Genomic DNA, 22256 nt, shown 5'->3' with positions numbered 1-22256 from the left:
TCATGCTGCCTGGACAGCTGCATAAATGTAAAATCAATACTTTCTACAGGATTCTGATGTAATCTGTAAATGAGAGGAGCATTTCCAAGACACAACAAAATCTACATTGTCCTTTTGGAAACTATTATTGAGATTACGGTAATTGCTCAGAAGTCATCAGGAAACAGCTAAACTAAAATTTAAGTTTTAGTGACTGGCTGGAACTCTTAAGACAAGAGAATGAAAAAAATGAGTAAAAATGTAAAAAGAGACATAAAGTTGAGAATGAAGTTATGTTGTGACAGTAGGTTTAAACTAGGAGGGGATTTAGTGGCAAAGGTAAACATAAGCTTCTGATAAGAGGAAATCTTGGAAGGATACATTGCCATTGTGTTCCTAGAACTTTCCAGGTAATTCTGATTCCTCTCGATTTAAATGTCATTTATTTGGCATGAGACGATTAAGATGTGCTCTTGGTCTTCAAAACAGCGTTTGGAAACATCCTTGACTGTGAAAAAGGGTGTTTCAAGTTCATTGTCCTTATTTAATTCCTTTGTTCCTATGGTTCTATATTTGAGAAGTAGTTTTTTTTGTTTTTTAATCTTCAGAGAGAACTTATGCACCTGGAAGGGGAATCCTAGGTACATGAAACTTATGGGTCACAGAACAGATATCACTATGGATGTAAACCGGTTAACTGGAATCATGATTTATACCTGCACTCTCCTATGGGTTGTGATACTTCCAAAGATGTAATAAACACATTTCTGGCCTGGCAAAGCTGATACTCAGATCCTAGATGCCCCAGTGGCCACAGTGACTTGGTCAAAGTAGAAAGGGTAGGAAACAAAAATGAAGAATGAGGCCACAATCTACATTCACCATAAAAGGACTCTGTTTGCAGTGCTGGGAAAGCAGTCTTTGTTTATTGAGTATAGGACTACCTATACTCTACTGAGAGCACTTAAATATTTACAGATCGACTTTTTCTTTTCCTATGAGATGTGAGTAGTATTACTTTCTGACGTAAAATCCCGGTTCTGGGTAGGTTCTCTGGGAGCAGAGACTGAAATGAGGATTCTTGTGTAAGTGCTTCACTGAGGGAGAAGGGGAGTGAAGGAAGGAGGGTGGGGCTGAAGAAGGCGCTAAGCAAGGAAGTGGTCTCAGCTGGAGACTTACCTCTGCCTGACCCCACGGGGCTCTCTGGAGCATGATTTGTACCAGAGTTGGTCTCCCCTTGAGGCAAGGGACTGGCTTTTTATACTTCACAGTAGTCAGCCATTGGCTGTGGGCTGCTCAGTGCGGGGTGTGGAGGTGTAACTTCCCTGAAACAGCTCCACGTTGTCTGAGGACAAGTCTCCAAAGAAGGGAGCAGCTCTGAGCCATTAGCAGACAACACTCACGGATGGGTGCATTGCCTGGTGACAGGGATCTTGGCAGTGAACCTACAGTTTCTACAACAGGTTTGAAATTTTTACGTGACAATCGTGTCAGTCTGGCTAGATGTTCCCCAAACCCGTTTCTTCTTCCTGGGTACACAGCTTGACTACGTTCCCCAGACTCCCTTGCAGTTCGGTACAGCCACATGACTCAGCTCTAACCAATAGAAAGCAGGGAGAAGGGATTTGTGCCACCTCTGGCCCTGGCCCCTAAAACCCCCTCGGCAAGCAGCCTTCCATGCTCTCTTTCTCTAGCTCTGCTGAGCTCCCCCTCCCTTTATTTTTATTTCTGCCAGATGCAGAGCATCTAGTGGCAGACTTTGAGTTCCCAGGGGATAGAGGAGCTACCAGATAGTGTCCCTGATGAACACGAAGTGATCCACCCTGCCTCCACCAACCCTTGTTGGACTGTGGCACGAGCAAGAAACAAAACATGGTTATGTTAACCCACTAAGATTTTCCAGGTTGTTTCAGTATTTAGCCTACCCCGACTCATCTAGTGAACCTTCCGTTTTGTTTTTTTTTTGGCCACGCGGCATGCAGGATCTTAGTTCCCTGACCAGGGGTTGAACTTGTGCCCCCTGCAGTGGAAGCGTGGAGCCCTAACCACTAGACCGCCAGGGAATTCCCACAAACCCTTCATTTAAAAAAATATTTATTTATTTGGCTGCGCCGGGTCTTAGTTGTGGTACACGGGATCCTTTTTTAGTTGCGGCATGCAGGATCGTTTAGTTGTGGCATGCGGGCTCTTAGTTATGGCATGCAGGATCTAGTTCCCTTACCAGGGATTGAACCCGCGCCCCCTGCACTGGGAGCGCGGAGTCTTAACCACTGGACCACCAGGGAAGTCCTAAATCTTCCATTTTTAAGAAACATGAATAGCTTCTGAAAATTTGATTTTCAGAATTCTATCAATTTATTATCAATAATAATCCTAGCTCAAATCTGTGATGACGGAAGTGCTGGATAACTAAAGTAAGAATTTTTTTCTTATTCCTTTAAAACATAGAAAAAATCTCCAAAAGTCTGAGTATTATGGGTGATTAAAAAAAAAACACCGTGAAAATATATGGCTAAGATAATTATCCAAAATCCTGTTCGTGGAAACGAAGCAGGAAGCTGCTTTCCCAAGGTTAGACAGCTTGCTATTGTTAACAAGGAGTGAGAACTGTTGGCTCCAGTTTGTGTGACATAACTGTTGGACTTTCCCAGTGCACAGTTTTTTAACATTTCTGCTCAGCTATTTGGCCATTTCCAGGGCTACCAAAAGCTTCATTCCATGGAGAAAGGTGAACTGTCTGATGCCTCACATAAGAGGCCAGCAGGGCTGCTGAGAACAAGCTGTTTGTTGCTTGAGAAGAGCCACCTTCTCAAAGTGTCAAGTTTTGTTTCAGAGGATGGAGTTGGTATAAGAAGGAAGCGGGCAAATTAACACACACAGACACACACTCACACACACACACACGGGTGTGTAGAGGATATAATTTCACAGATATTCAAAATTTTTTTTATGGGAGACAGTTACTTGTAAGATTCCATCATCATTAGTACTCAAACCTCTCTCTTTCTCTAGGATTGTAGAAAGAATTAGGTAAGGTTCATGTGGCCAACATCAGCTTCATTGTTGCTGGAGTTGGACTGGAGATTCCGATCGGGTTTGTGGCCACAATCAGGCTTCTTCTTACTCTCCCTACCCCCTTTCTTCCCTGCGTCAGAGTGTCTACACAACAGACCCTCTCCTTGCAAGTTGCAAGGAAGATGCTATCTTTTCCCATCAAGTCTTTCAAGTGAGAACAGTGAGTGGCCCCCAATAGGTGCGCTTGCCATGTGGAATCAGGGGTAGAGTGGCGTCTCCTCTGAGGGCAGCACAATTCAGGGGTGGTGGTGGTGGAGAGAGCTTGAGAGAGAGCTTGAAAGAGCAAGAGAGATAGCAAGAGAAGGACAGAGATACACACACACACACACACACGCACACACATGGACAGAGACAGAAAAAGATAGAGACAATGCTGGAACCGGGAATGATCAGTGTCTTCTCCCTCCATCACTTCTTCCTTGGAGAAGAGTAAATGAGAGGAGCTGGGAGAAGCACCAATGTTACTTCATCCATATTCCCTCCTGGGGAGTAGACAGGAAATTTTCTCACAATAAAATGAGGCCAGGGGAATAGGATTCCCTCTAACACTGTTAAAGATCTACCTTTCTACTCCAATAAAGATGTTAAAAAAAAAAAAAAGATCTACCTTTCTTCACTTCTAGAAAAAAAAAAGGTAAAATCTGCCGAACAAGTGATTGTTTAGTGTTTACATTGGTCAGTCCCTCAATAAGTACTTTTTAAAGTTCACCAATCTTTGAGATATAATCTAAAGTATCTCAGTATCACTCATGCCAATTCTGAAGCTCAGAGAAGCCAAATAGAATTCTCCCTATGAGGGATCGAACCCAGCCCCCTGCATCGGGAGCACGGAGTCTTACCCACTGGACCACCAGGGAAGTCCTCGTGTGTAGGTTTAGAACTGCAAAAAGGATAAAGAAATTCTCTTCTAAAATGTTCTTGTTTACCTTCAGCCTTAAAGGGCTATCAGTGTTTCTAGTTTCTACATTCTTATCTGTGTTTATTTTGCAGTTTGATAACTATTTCTTCTATTCAGAAAACTGTTGTAGAAATAAAGACCAGTACTTGGCATTCCTTAGATACTAAAACATTTTAAAAATGCCATTTTTTCCTCCTGTGTCCTGGGTTAAAATGTTGCTGCTGTTGGGTCACTTCTGGCTGTGCCTCTCCTCCTTCATGGAGCAGCTTCCTTCGGGCTTGTCACAGCGCATCAGAGGCTGCCCCTCCCTCTTGGCCCCACCTGCATTTCTCACTCCTCACTTCCTGGACGCCAAGTCTCTGGGACTCCTCCCTCTCCTGTCCTTTCACCTCCCCAACCCAGCCATTAGTCAACAACCATCTTGAGCCCCCTCCGTCAAGCCTTCCTGGTTGAGCTCTGGCTCATAGATTTTCTCTTTTCTCTAAACTCCCACAGCACTTAGCCTGGGGTACACAGTTTAGCACTTAATTATATATTGTCTTTTATTGTTTGTTTTTATTTGTTGTGTTAGTTTTGTCTTTTCCAGTGAGGCGGCAACACGTCTTTTTTTTTTTTTTTTAAATCTCTCACAGTACTCCAGTAGGAAGAGAGTTAATACTTCTTCATCTACCCATAAGGGTTGACTGATGGATTGATAGGCACAGCTGTGAGACCTCCTACCCATCTCTGCAGTGCTTGATAAGTATCTGTCAAATTTATTAAAACTGACTTGAGTAACAAAGATCAGCTCGGAATCTAGTATTCAGCTGGGCAAATCACACCATCTTTGCATCCATTTTCTCATCTGCAAAATGGAGATTAAAATGGGAAACCAGCCTACCTCAGAGAGGTACTATGAGGCTTAAATAGACATCGTAGTACGAACTATATGAATGTTAGGGATTGTTATATCTCACATTCCTTTTTGCAGGAGTCACAGGGAAAAGTGGGGTTTGGCGTTTATCACGGGGCATGGGTCCCTTTCTCACCTTTGTTAGAATGGTGGGCCATTCTCAGGGAAGTCTGACCACAAAGGGAAAGGTAGGAAAAGAATAAACATGATCCCTTGGCTTCCAGTTTTCCTGAGAAGGTTTTACAGTTGTGGAAAATACAAAATGGTGGTGGGATTTTGAAGTGGAAATTCCCCAACTAAGTTAGTCTTTGCTGTTCCTTAACTTACCTATTCTTTTGGTACTCTTCTCTCCAAACCTACCGCTGTCTTAATTCTCTCCTGGCAGGTCTGAAGCAAAAAATGGTATAAGGAAATCTTAGTGATTTTGGGGATCCTCTTTCTCTATTTCATTTTTTACAGATTCCAAATGGGAAATATTACTTTGGCTATCAATTATGAATTGACATATTTTTTCTTCTTGTGTATCTCTCTTCACTTTTCCCCTTCCCCCTGTCTTTACCTTCCTTTTTCTTTTCCTCTCTTCCTGTCCTTGGTCCTTATTTTAGTTGATCAAAATACCAAAGTATATTTGTTATCATCAGTGCTATTTCCTGAGATGGTTTTTGTTTTGTTTTTAATTAAAATAACACTATTTGGGGTGAAAGATATATCTCTATCTATCTATCTATCTATCCAGTGTTTAGTGTTTAACCCTGGACTGATTCTTTTCGCTTGGGTTAGTGTTTCCCAGCCAGGTTTAATGCATATACACATGCAATTCTTCCCAGGGCCCTTTTCACTCCGATTACTCTAGTATTTAACACTAACCGATGTTATTCCTTTTTAAGGCTCAACTCCAGGTTTGAGCCTTGCCTGAGAAAGTGGCCTAACCCCGTCGCCACCTAGAACACTATAGGAGTCAATGGGACCCTGGTTCATATGGAGATCTCTGCCCTCCAGCTTTTCAGGACATAAGGGGTACTGTCATGGAAAAAGCGAAGCCTAATTTCCCATGCCTCGTCCCTTTCTGGGAAGGGCACGGCGTGTCGTGGGCACTACACTTGCTCCAGCGTCCTAGGGAGAAAACACCACAGCCTTTCCCGCCCCATGAAAAGCACCATTCTGCAGGTGGGTCTAGATGTTCCCCTTCCCGGCCAGGGAGAAGGGCCAAAGATGCCCCTCTCGCGCAGGGTGGACGCGGAACAGCGCTGGCTCCTGCCCTCTAGACTCTGCAGCGCGGGCTGAGCAGGTGACCGTCCGTAAGGCGGGAGGCGCGGGGAGTTACTTACCTGGCCCGGCGCGCACGGGGCGGGGCGGGGAGGGGCGGGGCCGGGGTGCGATCCCAGGCCGTGATTGGTCCGCGCCGCGCCTGTCTCCATGTGCCGCGCGGCGGAGGCACAACATTCAAGTCCGGGGGCGGGGCCGGCGCGCGCCGGGAGGAAGCGGCCGCGCGGCAGCTGCGGGGCGTCGGGGCGGCGGCGGCCAAGGCCGAGGCTGAAGCGGTGGAGGCTGTGGTGAAGGCGGCGGCGCCTCAACCGGGGACGGTGCTCCGCTGGGCCCCCTTTCAGGCTCTATGGAGGCGGCAGCAAGCGGGGGCTGCGGCTCTGGACCGCCGCTGCTGCTGAGCGAGGGCGAGCAGCAGTGCTACTCTGAGCTCTTCGCGCGCTGCGCCGGCGCCGCAGGCGGGGGCCCCGGGTCCGGGCCCCCTGAGGCCGCCAGGGCCGCCCCCGGCGCGGCCACCGCAGCCTCGGGCCCCGTGGCCGACCTGTTCCGGGCGTCGCAGCTGCCCGCCGAGACGCTGCACCAGGTAGGTCCCCGCGCCCCTAACCCTGTGGGTCTGTGGGGACCATTTCTACGGGGACAGGGGGGCGGGGTGGGGCGACAGGGCTGCCGACAGGCACCCGGAGGCCTTGGCCAGGTTGCGGAGAGGGGCTTCGCAGCCGGGAATGGCGGCGACGCCCTTGTCCCCCAGGGGACACCAGCCTCCTCCGCAGCTCAGCAGTGCTGGGTGCGCTCCTCATCTTCCTCCCCTGAGGCTGACGGACACTCCCTCCCCTCCCCGGCCGTTTCTGGGGCTCTGCAGCCGCCCAGACCCAAAGTTTGCCTTGTTCTGGAAGTGGTGTTTGTTTTGGCTGATGTCTGGCTTAACCTCTGCTCGAGGCTCCTGCCCTTCCCTCTCCTGGGTGGGTGGGCGCTTGCAGGATTGGAACTTGAAGGGTGTGTGTTTGTAGGGCCGGGGGCCCACCACTGAATGTTGTCCGCTTTATATACTACTTGTAATATATACGTATCTACTATATATATTTGCCCAGTAACATATTTCTGCATATTAGCATTAAACTGGAAAGCCTAATGACAAATTGCAGAACAGGGACACAGGGCTGCAAGAGGACGTCTGTCAAGGCAGAGACAAGCTCCCTATTTAGGGCTAGAGGTGACCCCAGACGTCCACTGTGGGGGACGGTTGTAGTTTCCCATCTTATCATTATTTGGACTTGAAATAGAATTACAAAGTAATTGTGTCATAGCTACATCCTTTTGGCTGCTCCGTACCTGAAAAAGGAGGCGGATGATGCGCAGTAGATACTGTTTTTGTTTTGTGCTTTCCTTTTCTTTTTTTTTTTAGAATTAATGACTATTAAAAAACTATTTTTGGGTGCATTGGGTCTTTGTTGCTGCATGCGGGCTTTCTGTAGTTGCTGTGAGCGGGGGCTACTCTTCGTTGCAGAGCATCGGCTCTAGGCACTCGGGCTTCAGTAATTGTGGAGCATGGGCTTAGTAGTTGTGGCTCACGGGCTGTAGAGCGCAGGCTCAGTAGTTGTGGCGCACGGGCTTAGTTGCTGCGCGGCATGTGGGATCTTCCCAGACCAGGGCTCGAACCTGTGTCCCTTGCATTGGCAGGCGGATTCTTAACTACTGAACTACCAGGGAAGCCTGGTGATTCTTAATATCAGGCCCCAAATGTGAAATGAACCTTTTCTTAAAAGCTGGAGTCAGTATGAACGTTAACATCAGTTGTATATTTCAAGTGGGGAGTGGTATTTTAAAATCCAGTTCCAAAGGAGTATTGAGGGTTTTATGGTTCACTTATAATATCATTGTGTGTGTAGACTTTTTTTAATCACTTGACTGCATTTTATACTTCTGGGGCATGCATACATTCTGTCTGTTTGTGAGCATAACTTTAGCCACCCTGTAATCTCTCACTTTTCAGAATTCAAGATTTCTGAAAATATAATTAGTATTCACAGACCTTAACATGGCTGTTTGTCCCTTAAGAAGTCCTTGCTATGGAGACAGTTCAGCCTCTGCTGTTGAGCAGTTAAGCTAGACCAGGTAGAGGAAAAGTCAATATTTTAAAACACAAACCACAGCTATTACATGAGGCCCTCAGAATACTCCCAAGCATAATAAATTTATTAAATGCTGTTGCTATTTCTCAACTGAAAGAGGAGTAAGTGACTGAGGCCACACAGCAAGTAAGTGACAGCTGGGCACCTGTTAAGGCTTATTTTGTTGTCAGTAATATATGGAGTGTGATAAGAGATGGTGGGCATATTAAATATGAATTATGTTGGTTGACTTCTCCTACGGACTTGGGGAGGGGGCTTTCCTGGTGTTAGAACTTATGCTCCCTTGAGGTGTTTAAGATTTAAAAAGAACTCAAGGCACAGTGCCATTGTATGGATGAGATTATATTCTTGATATCTAGTTGAAACCTGCTTGCAAAAGATGCTGGCAAAAGGGGACATCCCTAGAATATTGCTTGTAGTAAATCTCTCAGAGCTTTAAAGCTCCCTTATTCAGCCCAGCAAAACAAAATATATCCTTCCCCATTAACTTAACGCAGTGCAGTAACCCAATATTCTTCGTACAGGTGGACATGAACATCAAAGTCATCCTGGACAGAGAAATGTAATCAGAAGAGATTCAAACCAAAGCCAGCAGCCGGCAGCCACCTAATTTTTACTGACCACTTTGGTGGTGTGTGGTGTGGTGTGTCTGGGTGTGTGTACTCCCAGTACACATGTGCACTCCATTTATCCTGATTTGCACTACCCCATGAGTGTTGTAGCCTTTCTTTAAACAGATGTAGATGTTTTTAGCCTTTCTCTGTTAAACAGGAACCTGTAAGTTTAACTAAGTGACCCAACAGGTATAACTGCCCAAGTCATGGAGTCATTAACTAGCCCTGGTAGTTTCTATGGTAACAGGTTTTTTTTTCTTTTTAATAAGCATACAGTTAAGATTACCATAATGTTCCAGGAAGGTTGAAAATCTTACCTGAAGCAAATGTTCTATAAAAATACTTTACTTTGTCTCCTCCTTGGAATAAAAATAAACCACTATACCTATTACTTTGTTATGGAAGTGAGTTATCTTAGGGATTTTGTTTTCAGTTGAAATACATATATATATATTTTTAATAGACTTTATCTTTTCAGACCAGTTTTAGGTTCACAGCAAAATTGAGGGGAAGGTACACAGAGTTCCCTTATACACCCTGCCCCACACATGCCCAGCCTCCCCCATTATCAACACCCCACCAGAGGGGTACATTTTTTACAATTGGTGAACCTGCATTGGTATATCGTAATCACCCAGAGTCCATAGTTTACATTATGGTTCATTCTTGGTGATGTACATTCTTTGGTTTTGGACAAATGTATAATGACATGTATCCATCATTGTAGTATCATACAGAGTAGTTTCACTGCCCTAAAAATCCTCTGTGCCCTACTTATTCATCCCTTATTCTTACTCCCAAACCCTGGCAACCACTGATCTTTTTTACTGTTTCCAGAGTTTTGCCTTTTTCCAAAATGTCGTATAGTTGGAATCACACAGTATGTAATCTTTTCAGGTTGGCTTCTTTCATTTAGTAGTATGCACTTAAGATTCCTCCATGTTTTTTCATAGCTTGATGGCTTATTTCTTGTTAGTGCTGAATAATATTCCATTGTCTGGATGTACCACAATTTATCCATTCACATACTGGAGGACATTTTGCTTGCTTTCAAGTTTTGGCAGTTATGGATACAGTTGCTGTAAGCATCTGTGTGCATTTAAGTTTTCAACCCCTTTGGGTAGATACCAGTAAGTGTGATTGTTGGATCATATGGTAGGAGTGAGTTTAGTTTTGTAAGAAACTGCCAAGCTGTCTTCCAGAGTGGCTGTACCATTTGCAATCCCCCCCGGAATGAATGAGAGGTCCTCTTGCTCTATATCCTTATCAACATGTGGTGTTGTCAGTGTTCTAGATTTTCACCTTTCTCATAGGTATATAGTGGTATCTTGTTGATGTAATTTGCAATTCCCTGGAGACATATGATGTTTAGGATCTTTCCATATGCTTATTTTCTGTCTTGGATTATATTTTAGTGCATCATAATAGCTTATTTTGAAAGGCGTTTTGGTCTCTTTATAGAGAGGTGTTGATGTATTTTATTTTATTATTTTGTAATAAATTTTATTATTTACTTATTTATTTATGGCTGTGTTGGGTCTTCGTTGCTGCGCGTGGGCTTTCTCTAGTTGCAGCGAAGTGGGGCTACTCTTCGTTGTGGTGTGTGGGCTTCTCATCGCGGTGGCTTCTCCTGTTACGGAGCATGGGCTCTAGGTGCATGGGCTCCACTAGTTGTGGCACGTGGGCTTAGTCGTTGTGGCTCACGGGCTTAGTTGCTCCGTGGCATGTGGGATCTTCCCGGACCAGGGCTCAAACCTGTGTTCCCTGCATTGGCAGGCGGATTCCCAACCACTGTGCCACCAGGGAAGTCATGATTTATTTTAAAACAGGATTCTAGTACTAGGTACAGAAATGTTAGAGTAAAACACTGAAATTAGAAAAAGTAAATATGGATGTCTGAGAAACAGGTAAATAGTTTTTGTTTAATACTTCAAGACAAAGAGCTATAGATGTTAGAGTGATTGGTTTCCCAGGTTGTGAAGTATTTCATTGGTATTGAAAGGCCAGCATTTTACTAGAATGCATAGACTTGGGTTGGATGTGTATTTGAGGTATCTGGTTTCTTTTGTGCATCAGGCACTGTTCTAGATGTTGAGGTTACAGCTGTGAATCAAACACAAACCCCTGTCCTCACAGAGCTTACATTCCAAAGCAGATGTTTTATTTATTTATTTATTTCTTGCGTGCTTGCCACAGGGCTTGTGGGATCTTAGTTCCCTGACCAGGGATCGAACCCGGGCTCTTGGCAGTGAAAGTGCTGAGTCCTAACCACTGGACCGCCAAGGAAGTCCCGCAGTGCAAATGTTTTTATTTTTTAGGGTTTGAGTAAGAAAATATAACAGCTAGAACAAAAGTATCTACCTTAAACTGGCAAGTTTTCTGCTTGATGTAATGAATTAACAAACTATATAGACTCCTTTATAATATCTGTCTTTCAGGATGGTGTCTTAGTCTTTGAGAATGCACAGGCTCCGGACGTGCAGGCTCAGCGGCCATGGCTCACGGGCCTAGCCGCTCCGTGGCATGTGGGATCCTCCCGGACTGGGGCACGAACCCGTGTCCCCTGCATCGGCAGGCGGACTCTCAACCACTGTGCCACCAGGGAAGCCCCCAGTTTTCATTTTTATATGGTTAACTGTTTTCAGATAATATTTTTTATTGAGATATAATTGACATATGATGTATTAGTTTCAGGTATATAACATAATGATTCAATATTTGTATGTGTTGCGAAATGATCATCACAGTAAGTCTAGCTGATATCCATCAGCAAACATAGTTAACAAAAATTTCTCTCTTGTGATGAGAACTTTTATGATTTACTTTCAACATCTTTCACAGACACAATACGGTATTATCAATTTTAGTCACCATGCTATACATGACATCCCCAGGACTTACTTATTTTATAACTGGAAGTTTTTTTTTTAAATATTTATTTATTTTGGCTGTGCCAGGTCTTAGTTTCGGCATGCGGGATCTTCATTGCAGCATGTAGGATCCTTTGTTGCAGCATGCGGCATCTTCACCTGTGGCATGTGGACTTCTTATTTGGGGCATGCATGTGGGATCTAGTTCTCCAACCAGGGATCGAACCCAGGCCCCCTGCATTGGGAGGGCGGAGTCTTACTAACTGGACCACCAGGGAGGTCCCGTAAGTGGAAGTTTGTGCCTTTTGACCACCTTCACCCATTTCACTCACCCCCACCTCTGGCAACTACTAATCTGTTCTCTGTATCTATGAGTTCCAGTTTTTTGTTGGTTTGTTTGTTTTTAGATTCCACATAAAAGTGAGATCATACATACGTTATTTGTGTTATTTGTCTTTCGCTGACTTGACAGTTAACTCTTAGACTTTAAGGGAAATAGTTATGAAACACTGTTGATTTCGTATTATCAGGGGAAATCATTGAATGGGAAAAAAGCCAGTAAGTAATGTCTGATTGTTTGAGTGGCTTTGATTGAGGAAAAGAAGTAAAACAAAGCTAGGAGAAGTAGAGGATATTTTAAAAATTCCTGCGCACGGACTCACCTTTGGGAAGAACTCATATTTAAGGGTTTTCTTGTAATTCTTTGACGCAACTGTTTAATTGTTAAAAACAACTATAGGCAAAAGACAAAATTCTTGTGAACTTTTTCCAGTTGTTGGATTATTAGCCAGAACTATTTTTTTAATGCAAATGAAACAGTTTTCTGTTTTTACATCTTTATATCATATCCCTTTGTAGCATATGCTTTAGGGAGATAGAGGCCAGCATGCTAAAAGGGTAACTTGGAATATGTGCTTTTGAGATAAAGAGTGTTCTTTTTTTGTAAAAGAGAATGAATGCCAGCAGATAAAGGAAGTTCCAGAGTCATACCATTGTCTGGTTAAAAGGAGGACATTTGCTAATAGTACCTTGTTAATAACTCTTATAAAAAATATTTCTGGTGTGTAAAACTAGAGGACTACCCAACAATAAGTGTGTACCCACTACTCAGCATAAGAAGTAAAACAGCCCAGTTAGTGTGAAAGTTTCCTGTGATCCCTTCTCTGGTCCCATTCCCCTTCTTGCTCACCTCAGAGGTTACTACTGTCCTGAATTTGGTGTGCATGATTTGAAAAGTTTTTGTACTTTTATTATAGCTATATGTGTGTGTGTGTGTGTGTATATATATATATATATATATATACACACTATATATATATGTATATAGTGTGTATATATATAGTGTATATATATATACACTATATATATACACTATATACATATATATATACACACTATATATATATATATATATAGTGTGTACATACATGTATATATATACACATGTGTCACTAAAATGATAAATTGTTTTGTATGGCTTTTCAACTCAGAAGGAGGAGTATAGTACTCTGTAACCTTCCGCAACTTGCTTTTCCTCTCATTCTTTTGTTTTTGAGGTTCGCCCTTGTTGACACAGGTAGCTGTAGTTCATTTATGTTTCTTTTTAAAAAATCTTCATTACCTGCTCTTCCAATGCCTCATTTATTTATTTATTAATAAATTTATTTATTTTTATTTATTTTTGGCTGCATTGGGTCTTCGTTGCTGTGTGCGGGCTTTCTCTAGTTGCGGTGAGCAGGGGCTACTCTTTGTTGCGGTGCGCGGGCTTCTCGTTGCCTTGGCTTCTCTTTGTTGTGGAGCACGGGCTGTAGGCACACAGGCTTCAGTAGTTGCAGCACGTGGGCTTCAGTAGTTGTGGCTCGCAGGTTCTAGAGCGCAGGCTCAGTAGTTGTGGCACACGGGCTTAGTTGTTCCACGGCAAGTGGGATCTTCCCAGATCAGGGCTTGAACCCTTGTCCCCTGCATTGGCAGGCGGATTCTTAACCACTGTGCCACCAGGCAAGTCCCAATGGCTGTAGAGACCTTTATGCTTATGGAAAGTAGGTGGCATTTTTTAAAATATATATATATAGAATGTTACATGACTAGGGAACTGTTCTAAACATGTACAAACTTTCAAAATGCCTTCATAGATAGAGAAAGCACACTGGTATTCTTGATACTGTTACAGGACAGTTAATTGATTAGGGTTTCATAGGCTTGCTTTTTTCTAATTTTTTAAAAAATGGAAACAAGCAAACAGACTAATACATTAAACTCCTCTGCACTTGCCACCCCTGCTCAACAACCATCAATACTCGGTCAGTTCCATTCCATCTGCATTCCTACCTTGTTCCTTGCCCCCTCTTTTATCCTGAAGCAAGTCTCAGACATCATATGATTCCATAGGGTTTATCTTTAAGGAGGGAACCTGGGGATGGTCAGAGGGGATGGGAACATGCATGGGTTTAATACCTGTGGCTTATGGTTAAATGGCAAGAGTGAATGATGGGGGGCTTCCCTGGTGGCACAGTGGTTAAGAGTCCGCCTGCCGATACGGGGGACACGGGTTCGTGCCCCGGTCTGGGAAGATCCCACGTGCCGCGGAGCGGCTGGGCCCGTGAGCCATGGCCGCTGAGCCTGTGCGTCCGGAGCCTGTGCTCCGCAATGGGAGAGGCCACAACAGTGAGAGGCCCACGTACCGCAAAAAAAAAAAGAGTGAATGATGGTTTCATATCATTGAGCCATTGCCAGTCTTTAAGGTAATGATTTTTGAGTACTGATTTAAAATAAATCATCTGGGGCAACCAATAGGGAGATTGAAAAACAACGTGAAGACTAGAAATACAAGATGGATTTGAACATTGTCCTAGTTTCCCACACATAACTGGGGAATGCTCTACTTTAAGGGTATAGAAAATTGGTTTTGAGGAAATCTTGAGGTTTTTTTTTTTTAAAGGCTGTGCCACACGGCTTACGAGATCTTAGTTCCCCATTGGGGATTGACACCCCCCCTTCCCTGGCAGTGGAAGCCTGGAGTCCTATCCACTGGACCGCCAGGGAATTCCCTTGAGTTGTTTTGCTAATTATTGGTAACTTTTAAAAGAGGGTTTGGTTCCTTTCCAGGTTTTTTCAAACTTTCTGTTTGTTTCCTATAGGCAAAGGGTCTAGTATTTTGTATTTATATTATTCAGTACACGTCTATTAGTGGACGACTGCCTTAGTCCATTCTGGCTGCTATAACAAAATACTACAGACTGGGTGGCTTATAGACAACAGACAATTATTTCTGACAGTTTTTGAGGCTGGAAGTCCAAGACTAAGGTGCCAGCGTGGTTGCCTTCTGGTGAGAGTTCCCTTCTCGGTTCATAGCCCGTGACTTCTCACTGTGTCCTCGCATGGTGGGAAAGGCTAGGGATCTCTCTGGAGCCTCTTTTATAAGGCAGTAATCCCATTCATGAGGGCTCCACCCTCATGGCCTAAGCGCTTCCCAAAGGCCTCACTTTCTAATACTATCACACTGAGCATTAGGATTTCAACATAGGAATTTTGGGAGGACATACATATTCAGACCATAGCAGCAACCAGCCAACCTGGGTTGCTCAGAACTGAGTTGTTTCTTAGGGCATGGTACTTTCCGTTTTCAAACCAAGACAGTCCTAGGCAAACTTGGATGGTAGGTCACCCAGTCTTTTGGTTACTGCACTAGTTATTTATTGCTCTGGAATGAATTTCCAGAAATGTAAATTGCAGCTTAATACAACACATATTTGTTACTAATTGTTTCTATGGCTTAACTGGGTCTTCAGCTCAGGGTTTCACAAAGCTGAAATCAAGGCATTGGCCAGGTGGCCTTCCTCTTTGCATCTGGGGACCTCTTCTAAGCTCACATGGTTGTTGGTAGAATTCAGTGCCTTGTGATTTTAGGACTGGAGCCCTCAGCTCCTAGAGGCCACCCGCAGTTCCCTGCCACATGGCCCTCTCCATAGGCAGTTCACAACATGACTGTTTGCTTCTTTAAGGCCAGCAGGAGATTCACTTTCTCCAGTCGCCTTAGATGAGCGACATCCCATCACCTTGCCATATTCTCTTGGTTCAAAGCAAGTCACCGGTTCTGCCTGCACTCAAGGGGAGAGGATTATAAAAAAGCACAGATTACCAGGAGGTGAGAATTTTTGGAAGGGGGGTCATCTTAGGATCTTTCTACCACACTTGCCTTCCAGAGTTTTCTGAAGCAGAAAATGATTCTGGTTAGCTTTGGGGGGTCAGAATAGATATGTTTTTGCTCAGCCACTCATGTCAAATTTCTTTGTCTTTAAAAACACATTTTCATGCATAATTCATTTTCTTATGCCAAGTAGGACTGGCAAATATCTTCTTAGGCATTATTTTCAATTTTAGTCTTTAGACAATTTGTTTTTCCTCTTAACTAGTAGGAGGCGGGAAAAAAAGTGGAAAAGCAGATGTGAATGCTGTGCATGCTCACTCCTGCACAGAATAAAGCAGGCCTTTTTAACCTGGGTCCAGCTCTCAGGGGTCTTTGAACTTAGATGTGGGGAAAAAATACAGTTTTCTTTTTACTGACCCCTAACTGATATTGAGCATTTCCTTCTATTATGCATTGTAGGCAATAAACCACAGTAGCATTAGCAATTCCTGTGACTTGATCACTTATAGAAATAGAACTTTTATTTTAAATTTTATTTATTTATTTTTTTGCGGTACGCGGGCCTCTCACTGTTGTGACCTCTCACTGTTGTGGCCTCTCCCGTTGCGGAGCACAGGCTCCAGACACGCAGGCTCAGCGGCCATGGCTCACGGGCCCAGCCGCTCCGCGGCATGTGGGATCTTCCCGGACAGGGGAACGAACCCGTATCCCCTGCATTGGCAGGCGGACTCTCAGCCACTGCGCCACCAGGGAAGCCCCAGGGACTGGTTTTGTGGAAGACAATTTTTCTGGGGGTGGGTGGGGGATGGCTCAGGCAGTAATGCAAGTGACGGGGAGCAGCAGATGAAGCTTCAGTTGCTTGCAGGCCACTCACCTGCTGTGTGGCCTGGTTCCTAATAGGAACCCGGGGGTTGGGGACCCCTGCTGTAGACACTGGCTGATCTTATCATTGTGTTAATAAACACATGTATTTCCACCACAAACTTGTTTTTTTAAATATTTGATAGCTGAAGTTCAATATATTTTGTTTACAGTCCTGTGTATTTTATTTTTGGTCACGCTGCTCGGCTTGCAGCATCTTAGTTCCTCAACCAGGGATCGAACCTGGGCCCTGTGAGTGAGAGTGCCGAGTCCTAACCACTGGACTGCCAGGCAATTCCCAATAATCCTGTATATTTTAAAAAAATTTTTTGTTAGAGTATAGTTGCTTTACAATATTGTGTTAGTTTCTTTTGTACAGCAAAGTGAATCAGCTCTACGTATACATATATCCCCTCTTTTTTGGATTTCCTTCCCATTTAGATCACCACAGAGCATTGAGTAGAGTTCCCTGTGCTATACAGTAATCCTGTGTATTTTAAGTGTTTACTTTTATGCATTTAAATTTATTCTGAGAAGAGGTCAATGCAGGCTGCCCAAGGGGGGGTCCAAAGCACAAAAGTGGTTAAGAAGCCCTGCTTGGAAGACTTGTGAGGTGTCTAGAAATTCCAGTTCTACGTAGCTAATTGTTTCCAAAGTCAGAATGGTAGCAGCAGTGCTGGCAAGTCTGGGTCAGGAATGAGATTCCATAAGGCTCTTGTTCCCCCCTCCTCCCCTGTCTGTCCTGTAAGGGGGAAGGAAGCCCAGAGTGAATGGATGCTCAGCTGCTTCCTCCAGGACCTCACCCTCAAGTCCGTGCTGCAGTTCCAGCTCTGAACCCTCTCTGCTCTTGACCTTTCTGTCTGGCCCTCTCAATCTCACTTCACTCCAGAGAGCCCCTCTGGAGCACGCGCCAGCTGGCTATTGGGCCTGTTTTATTTACCACTATTATCTCTACTTCAGAGGCTGGCTAGAACATGGACTTATAGGAAAAAGTGATTTTTACAGACTGGAGAAACTCAGCTATCCTCATAATTTAATTCAGGACCAGGAGAGGCTATTAATATTAGGCTAGTAGTAAATATTTGCTTTGACTTAATTCATTTGTAACACTTTGCCCTCAGTTTACAGAAAAATATTTTTGTTCAGCCTCCTGGGGGTAATTAAGTGTTTCACCTGTGTTAATTTACTGACTAATTGAAGTAAATCCCATAAATGCCAGCAATTAAGAATTGTTTGTTTTTTTCAAAGCAGGCTTTCTTAAATGCATAATGTTTGCCCCTGATGCCTTCAAAAGAACATATTTAATACAGTGATCTCTTTGTTTCTCCCTTAGTTCAGGGTCAGCCTTGTGAAAAACAGATGATTATACACGAACAGCTTTTTGCCCCAGGAGATGTTTGATGTGCTTGCCTTTTGAGTTTGTTTTTTTTTTTAGGCTCTCTTTAAAATTATTTAAAAATGTTTTAACTCCTGTCCTTTGCATACGCTCTGGTGGTTTTATGGTCCTATTACTGAGAGATGGCAATGGAAGTGAAGCAGTGAAATTAGCACGTGGATGTTTAGCTTCTTTTAACTTATTCTTTGTTCTAGATCAGGGTTTCTCCACCTCAGCACTATTGACACTTTGGGCCAGATCATTCTTTACAGTGAAGCTGTCCTATGCATTGTAGGATGTCTAGCAGCATCCCTGGGCTCTACTCACTAGATGTTAGTATCTGTCCCTTCCCCAGTTGTTACAACCAAAATGTTTCCAGGGACTTCCCTGGTGGTCCAGTGGCTAAGACTCCACGCTCCCGTTGCAGCGGGCCTGGGTTCGATCCCTGGTCAGGGAAGCAGATCCCACATGCCACGGCTAAGAGCCCGCATGCCACAACAAGAACAACAAAAAGATCCCGCATGCCGCAACGAAGATCCCATGTGCGCAATTAAGACCTGGCGCAGCCAAATAAATAAATATTAAAAAATAAAAATAAAAAAAGAGAAGCAACCTTTAAAAAATAAACCACAAAAATGTTTTCACACATTGCCAAATGCCCCTGGGGCAAAATCTACTCTGGTTGTAGATATATGGTGTCTACATATATACAATCATGGTAGCAGCTACCATTTATTAACTGATTACCATGTACTTGGCCTTGTCCTATAACTTGTAGAGCGCTCATGTCATTTAACTCTCACAACCAAGCCACGAGGTTAGGTATTATCATCCTCAGTTCGAAGAAAACAAAACAGAGGCGCAGAGGTTCAGTAACTTGTCCACAGTCACGTAGATAAGTGACTTCTAGTAGTCCTTTAAAGAATTATCTGGGTTGGAATTCAGTCTTTGTTTTTATTTTTAAATTAAAAAAAAGTTTTAAAAATTCATTTTATTGAAATATAGTTAATTTACAGTGTTGTGTTATGGAATTCCGTCTTTGTTAAAGAGGCAAACTAAAAAAGAAAGGGGGGTTTCCTGATGACCTCTCAGTGGAGAGGCTGTTGCTTCCATGGCAGTTCTGTCTAAGTGTGGGAGTTCTCGCTTGAAGCGGTGATCATGTGGGCACGTGTCTGAGTAGGGTTTGGACCGTTTCTGAGGTGCTTCTGTGGTAGGGTGAAGCAGAACATGGGACAGTCTCGGGGCCAGGCCGATTCAACTTTGAGGCCAAGGAAGCCATCAGCAGTTGGGGTTCTCAGGGTCCCTCAGGCGTGGTGTGCCCAGAGGTTGACTGAGAGCGGGAGCGCGGAGGCGTGGAGTGCAGTGGTGGCTGGCGGCCTCGGCCTCCCTGGTTCTGAGGGGCCAGGGGTGGGAATGTTGCTGTCAGGGCTGCGAAGGGTACTTCGCCTGCAGGAACAGTGGTCTGGAAGGGCATGGTCATTGGCAGCCCCGTGGCCAGGAGGGCGTGGGGTGGGAGCTGAGGGACAAGTGACTGGCTCTGTCCCCTGCTGGCTGCCGTGCTGGAGGCCGGAGGCATGGGAGCCTGCATGTGGAAGCTCATGGAGGCTGGCCTCTTGCACAGAGTGTGGGCCGAGGGGCTGGAGCGGGCTCTGGGGGACGGATGGAGGAAGAGCCAGCTCAGGGTGCCAGTTGGGCTGGGACCCAGAGCCCTGGATCCTCGGGAGAAGGGGGCACAGCCAGTGTGGGGAGAGTGGGAGTCCACTCGCGATGGGCCGGCCTGCTGCCCTGCCCTCCAGGAGGGCTGAGAGGGCTTCTTCTCACTTCTCCCGGGAGGCCTTGAGGCTATGGGGGTGTGTACGAGTGGGTGCTTTTCGATCAGAGTGGGGCAGGCATTTCCACCGGTTGCAGTGTTTGTTCTTGTTCAGGGCACCGGGAAACATGCAGCCATGGAGCCTCTGGGAGCTTCTGTGAGGACTGGCTGCACATGGTGGGAACGGCACCCTAGAACTGGAGATGAGTTAGTTCAGGGGAGTGGAAAGTGTATTATAATATTTAGGGATATGGCCTCGTGTTAGTTTGGCTTTTTTCTTTCCCTGAAGGATAGGATTCCTGTAGGGATTCTTCCTCATCCCAAAATAGCTGTGTGTGTGTGTGTGTGTGTGTGTGTGTCTGTCTGTCTGTCTGTCTGTCTGCACGCACGTGCGCGCGGACTCAGGATTTCTCTGTGCATTGCTCAAACTCACCAAGGCCCTGTTGAGCAAACCAAGGCTGTTAAAAGACGTAGAATCCTCCTCATATACTGCAAAGTAAACTCAAACGCAAAGAAATACCTTGGTTTTTTTTTTTGCATTCTTCATGGGCTAGCATATCTTCTGGAAAACTTGTTGCCATGGCAATGGGATATTACCTACCTCAGTAGTGTACTACATAAAAATAGCCTTTTGTGTCGAGGGTGATGTTGGTGACAGGTGGTTGGGTGAATGTTTAGCAGGGTGCTTTGTCAGCATTCCATTGTTTAAGGTTGTGAAATAGAAATGAGTATTGATTTGCTCTTCTCTCTCAAAATGCAATTTAATCTGTAAAGGGCAGGTAGTGGTGCTCTGTATTGTGAATTATGTCTTTCTTTGCATGTCAGGTAAATATGATTGAAGCCACCTCTCATGGTGATAAGGAAATGTCTTCTCTATTTTTTCTGTTGATGCTACACGGTGTGCAACACAGGATTGAGTGGGGGGCAAGTAGTATAATTCTCTCATTCTTCAACAAATGGTTCTTCCTAAGTGCCTTGTCCTTATAAATCCAAATGTGGCACATGGTCAGGTGGATAGATGAGTTCTGAGCTGTTGATCAAATACTCATTTCTTGCAGGTTCTTAAATGGAACAGATTCTTGATGAAAGTCAGTTTCCTCTGCTGGTTTTAGCATTGGTTTCATGTGTAGCCAAGGATGGACTCTTGACCCTAATCCTGAATTTTACTTGAAAAAAATCCTTTGGGCAATTTCTTAGTGGTAACTCTCAAACATTTGTCATCCTCTCACCTTCCTTCTAGAAATTTGTCTTATATGTAAATAACAGCTTCCTAGTGCTGAAATAAAGTTTACTCTAGTTTTGAGAATTTTAGACTCTCAAGAAATACCATGGCTTGGAGTTTTAGCCTTGAAAGTTATTGCTCTAATTCTCATATGCATTGTACTACTACAGAAATGGAATCATTACCTTTGTATTTTCTCTTGGAGTCAGTATGAATATGTTTTTGCTGATGATATCAGAAATAGTTGGTGAATGGCTTGCTGGGTACCCAGTACTATTCTTAGAACTTTTTTTGTGTATTAACTCACTTAATTCCCATAAACATTCTGAAAGGTTTTTGTCACTGTTTTCCAGATGTGGCATACTTATTAGTATGCCTTTTGGTTTCTGGTGAGTAAGTACTGTGCTATGTAAGACTTGATTGCTCCTTCTTGCTTACCAGTGTGTTGAAGTGTTTCTGATACTGAAAGCATTCTTCTGCCAGGGGATGGCCAAACACAGCCCATGGGCCAAATCCATCCTGTTGCCTATATTTTTTTGTATGGCTTATGAGCTAAGAAGGGTTTGTAAATTTTTAAAGTGTTGGGAAAAAATAAAAATAATGTTTCATGACACATGCAAATTGCGTGAAATTCAAATTTCAGTTTCTGTAAGCAAAGTTTCCTTGGCACACAGCCACACTCAGATGTTTACATATTGTCCGTGGCCTATACGCACTAGAATGGAGGGCTGAGTAGTTCTCACAGACACTATATAGCCCATAGGACCTAGAGTATTTACCGAAGAAGTTTGTCAACCCCTGCTGTTTATTCTTCTACATCTAGAATGGGAGATTGTATTGAATAATAAAAGCAGATGGGATTTATGTACAGGTTCTCTTTTGGTGTGTATTATACTTTCCTCTCTCCCACTTGTTACTGTTTTTACTAGCGTAGTTTCCTGTGCTATGGCATATCTCAAATATACTCGATTTCAGCTCTCTTTCTATACTCATATTGGTTTTTATCATAACAGATATTCATAACCCTTCCCAAATCAGGGAGTGTAATGAATTTTATCATTTTACTAGTTAATATGTTTCCTTCATTAGGTCAGTAATTGCTGCATCCATATTGCTGCAAA

The 22256-nt window shown here is 44.0% G+C and overlaps 1 protein-coding gene across 4 annotated transcripts in view; it reads left to right on the top strand.

Moving 5' to 3' along the window:
- The first annotated feature begins 6307 nt into the window (after positions 1-6307).
- REPS2 (RALBP1 associated Eps domain containing 2) overlaps positions 6308-22256 on the top strand; it is a 232759-nt gene continuing 216810 nt past the window's right edge. For all 4 annotated transcript variants that reach the window (XM_067722169.1, XM_067722166.1, XM_067722167.1 and 1 more), the window contains exon 1: positions 6308-6690. In XM_067722169.1, the coding sequence (XP_067578270.1) occupies positions 6457-6690 (234 nt within the window). In that variant the 5' untranslated portion in view covers positions 6308-6456. The remainder of the gene's footprint in view (positions 6691-22256) is intronic.

This window comes from Pseudorca crassidens, chromosome X (assembly GCF_039906515.1).
Source record: "Pseudorca crassidens isolate mPseCra1 chromosome X, mPseCra1.hap1, whole genome shotgun sequence".
In the NCBI taxonomy this organism is placed as follows: domain Eukaryota; kingdom Metazoa; phylum Chordata; class Mammalia; order Artiodactyla; family Delphinidae; genus Pseudorca; species Pseudorca crassidens.
This window is presented reverse-complemented; position numbering and strand designations above follow the sequence as displayed.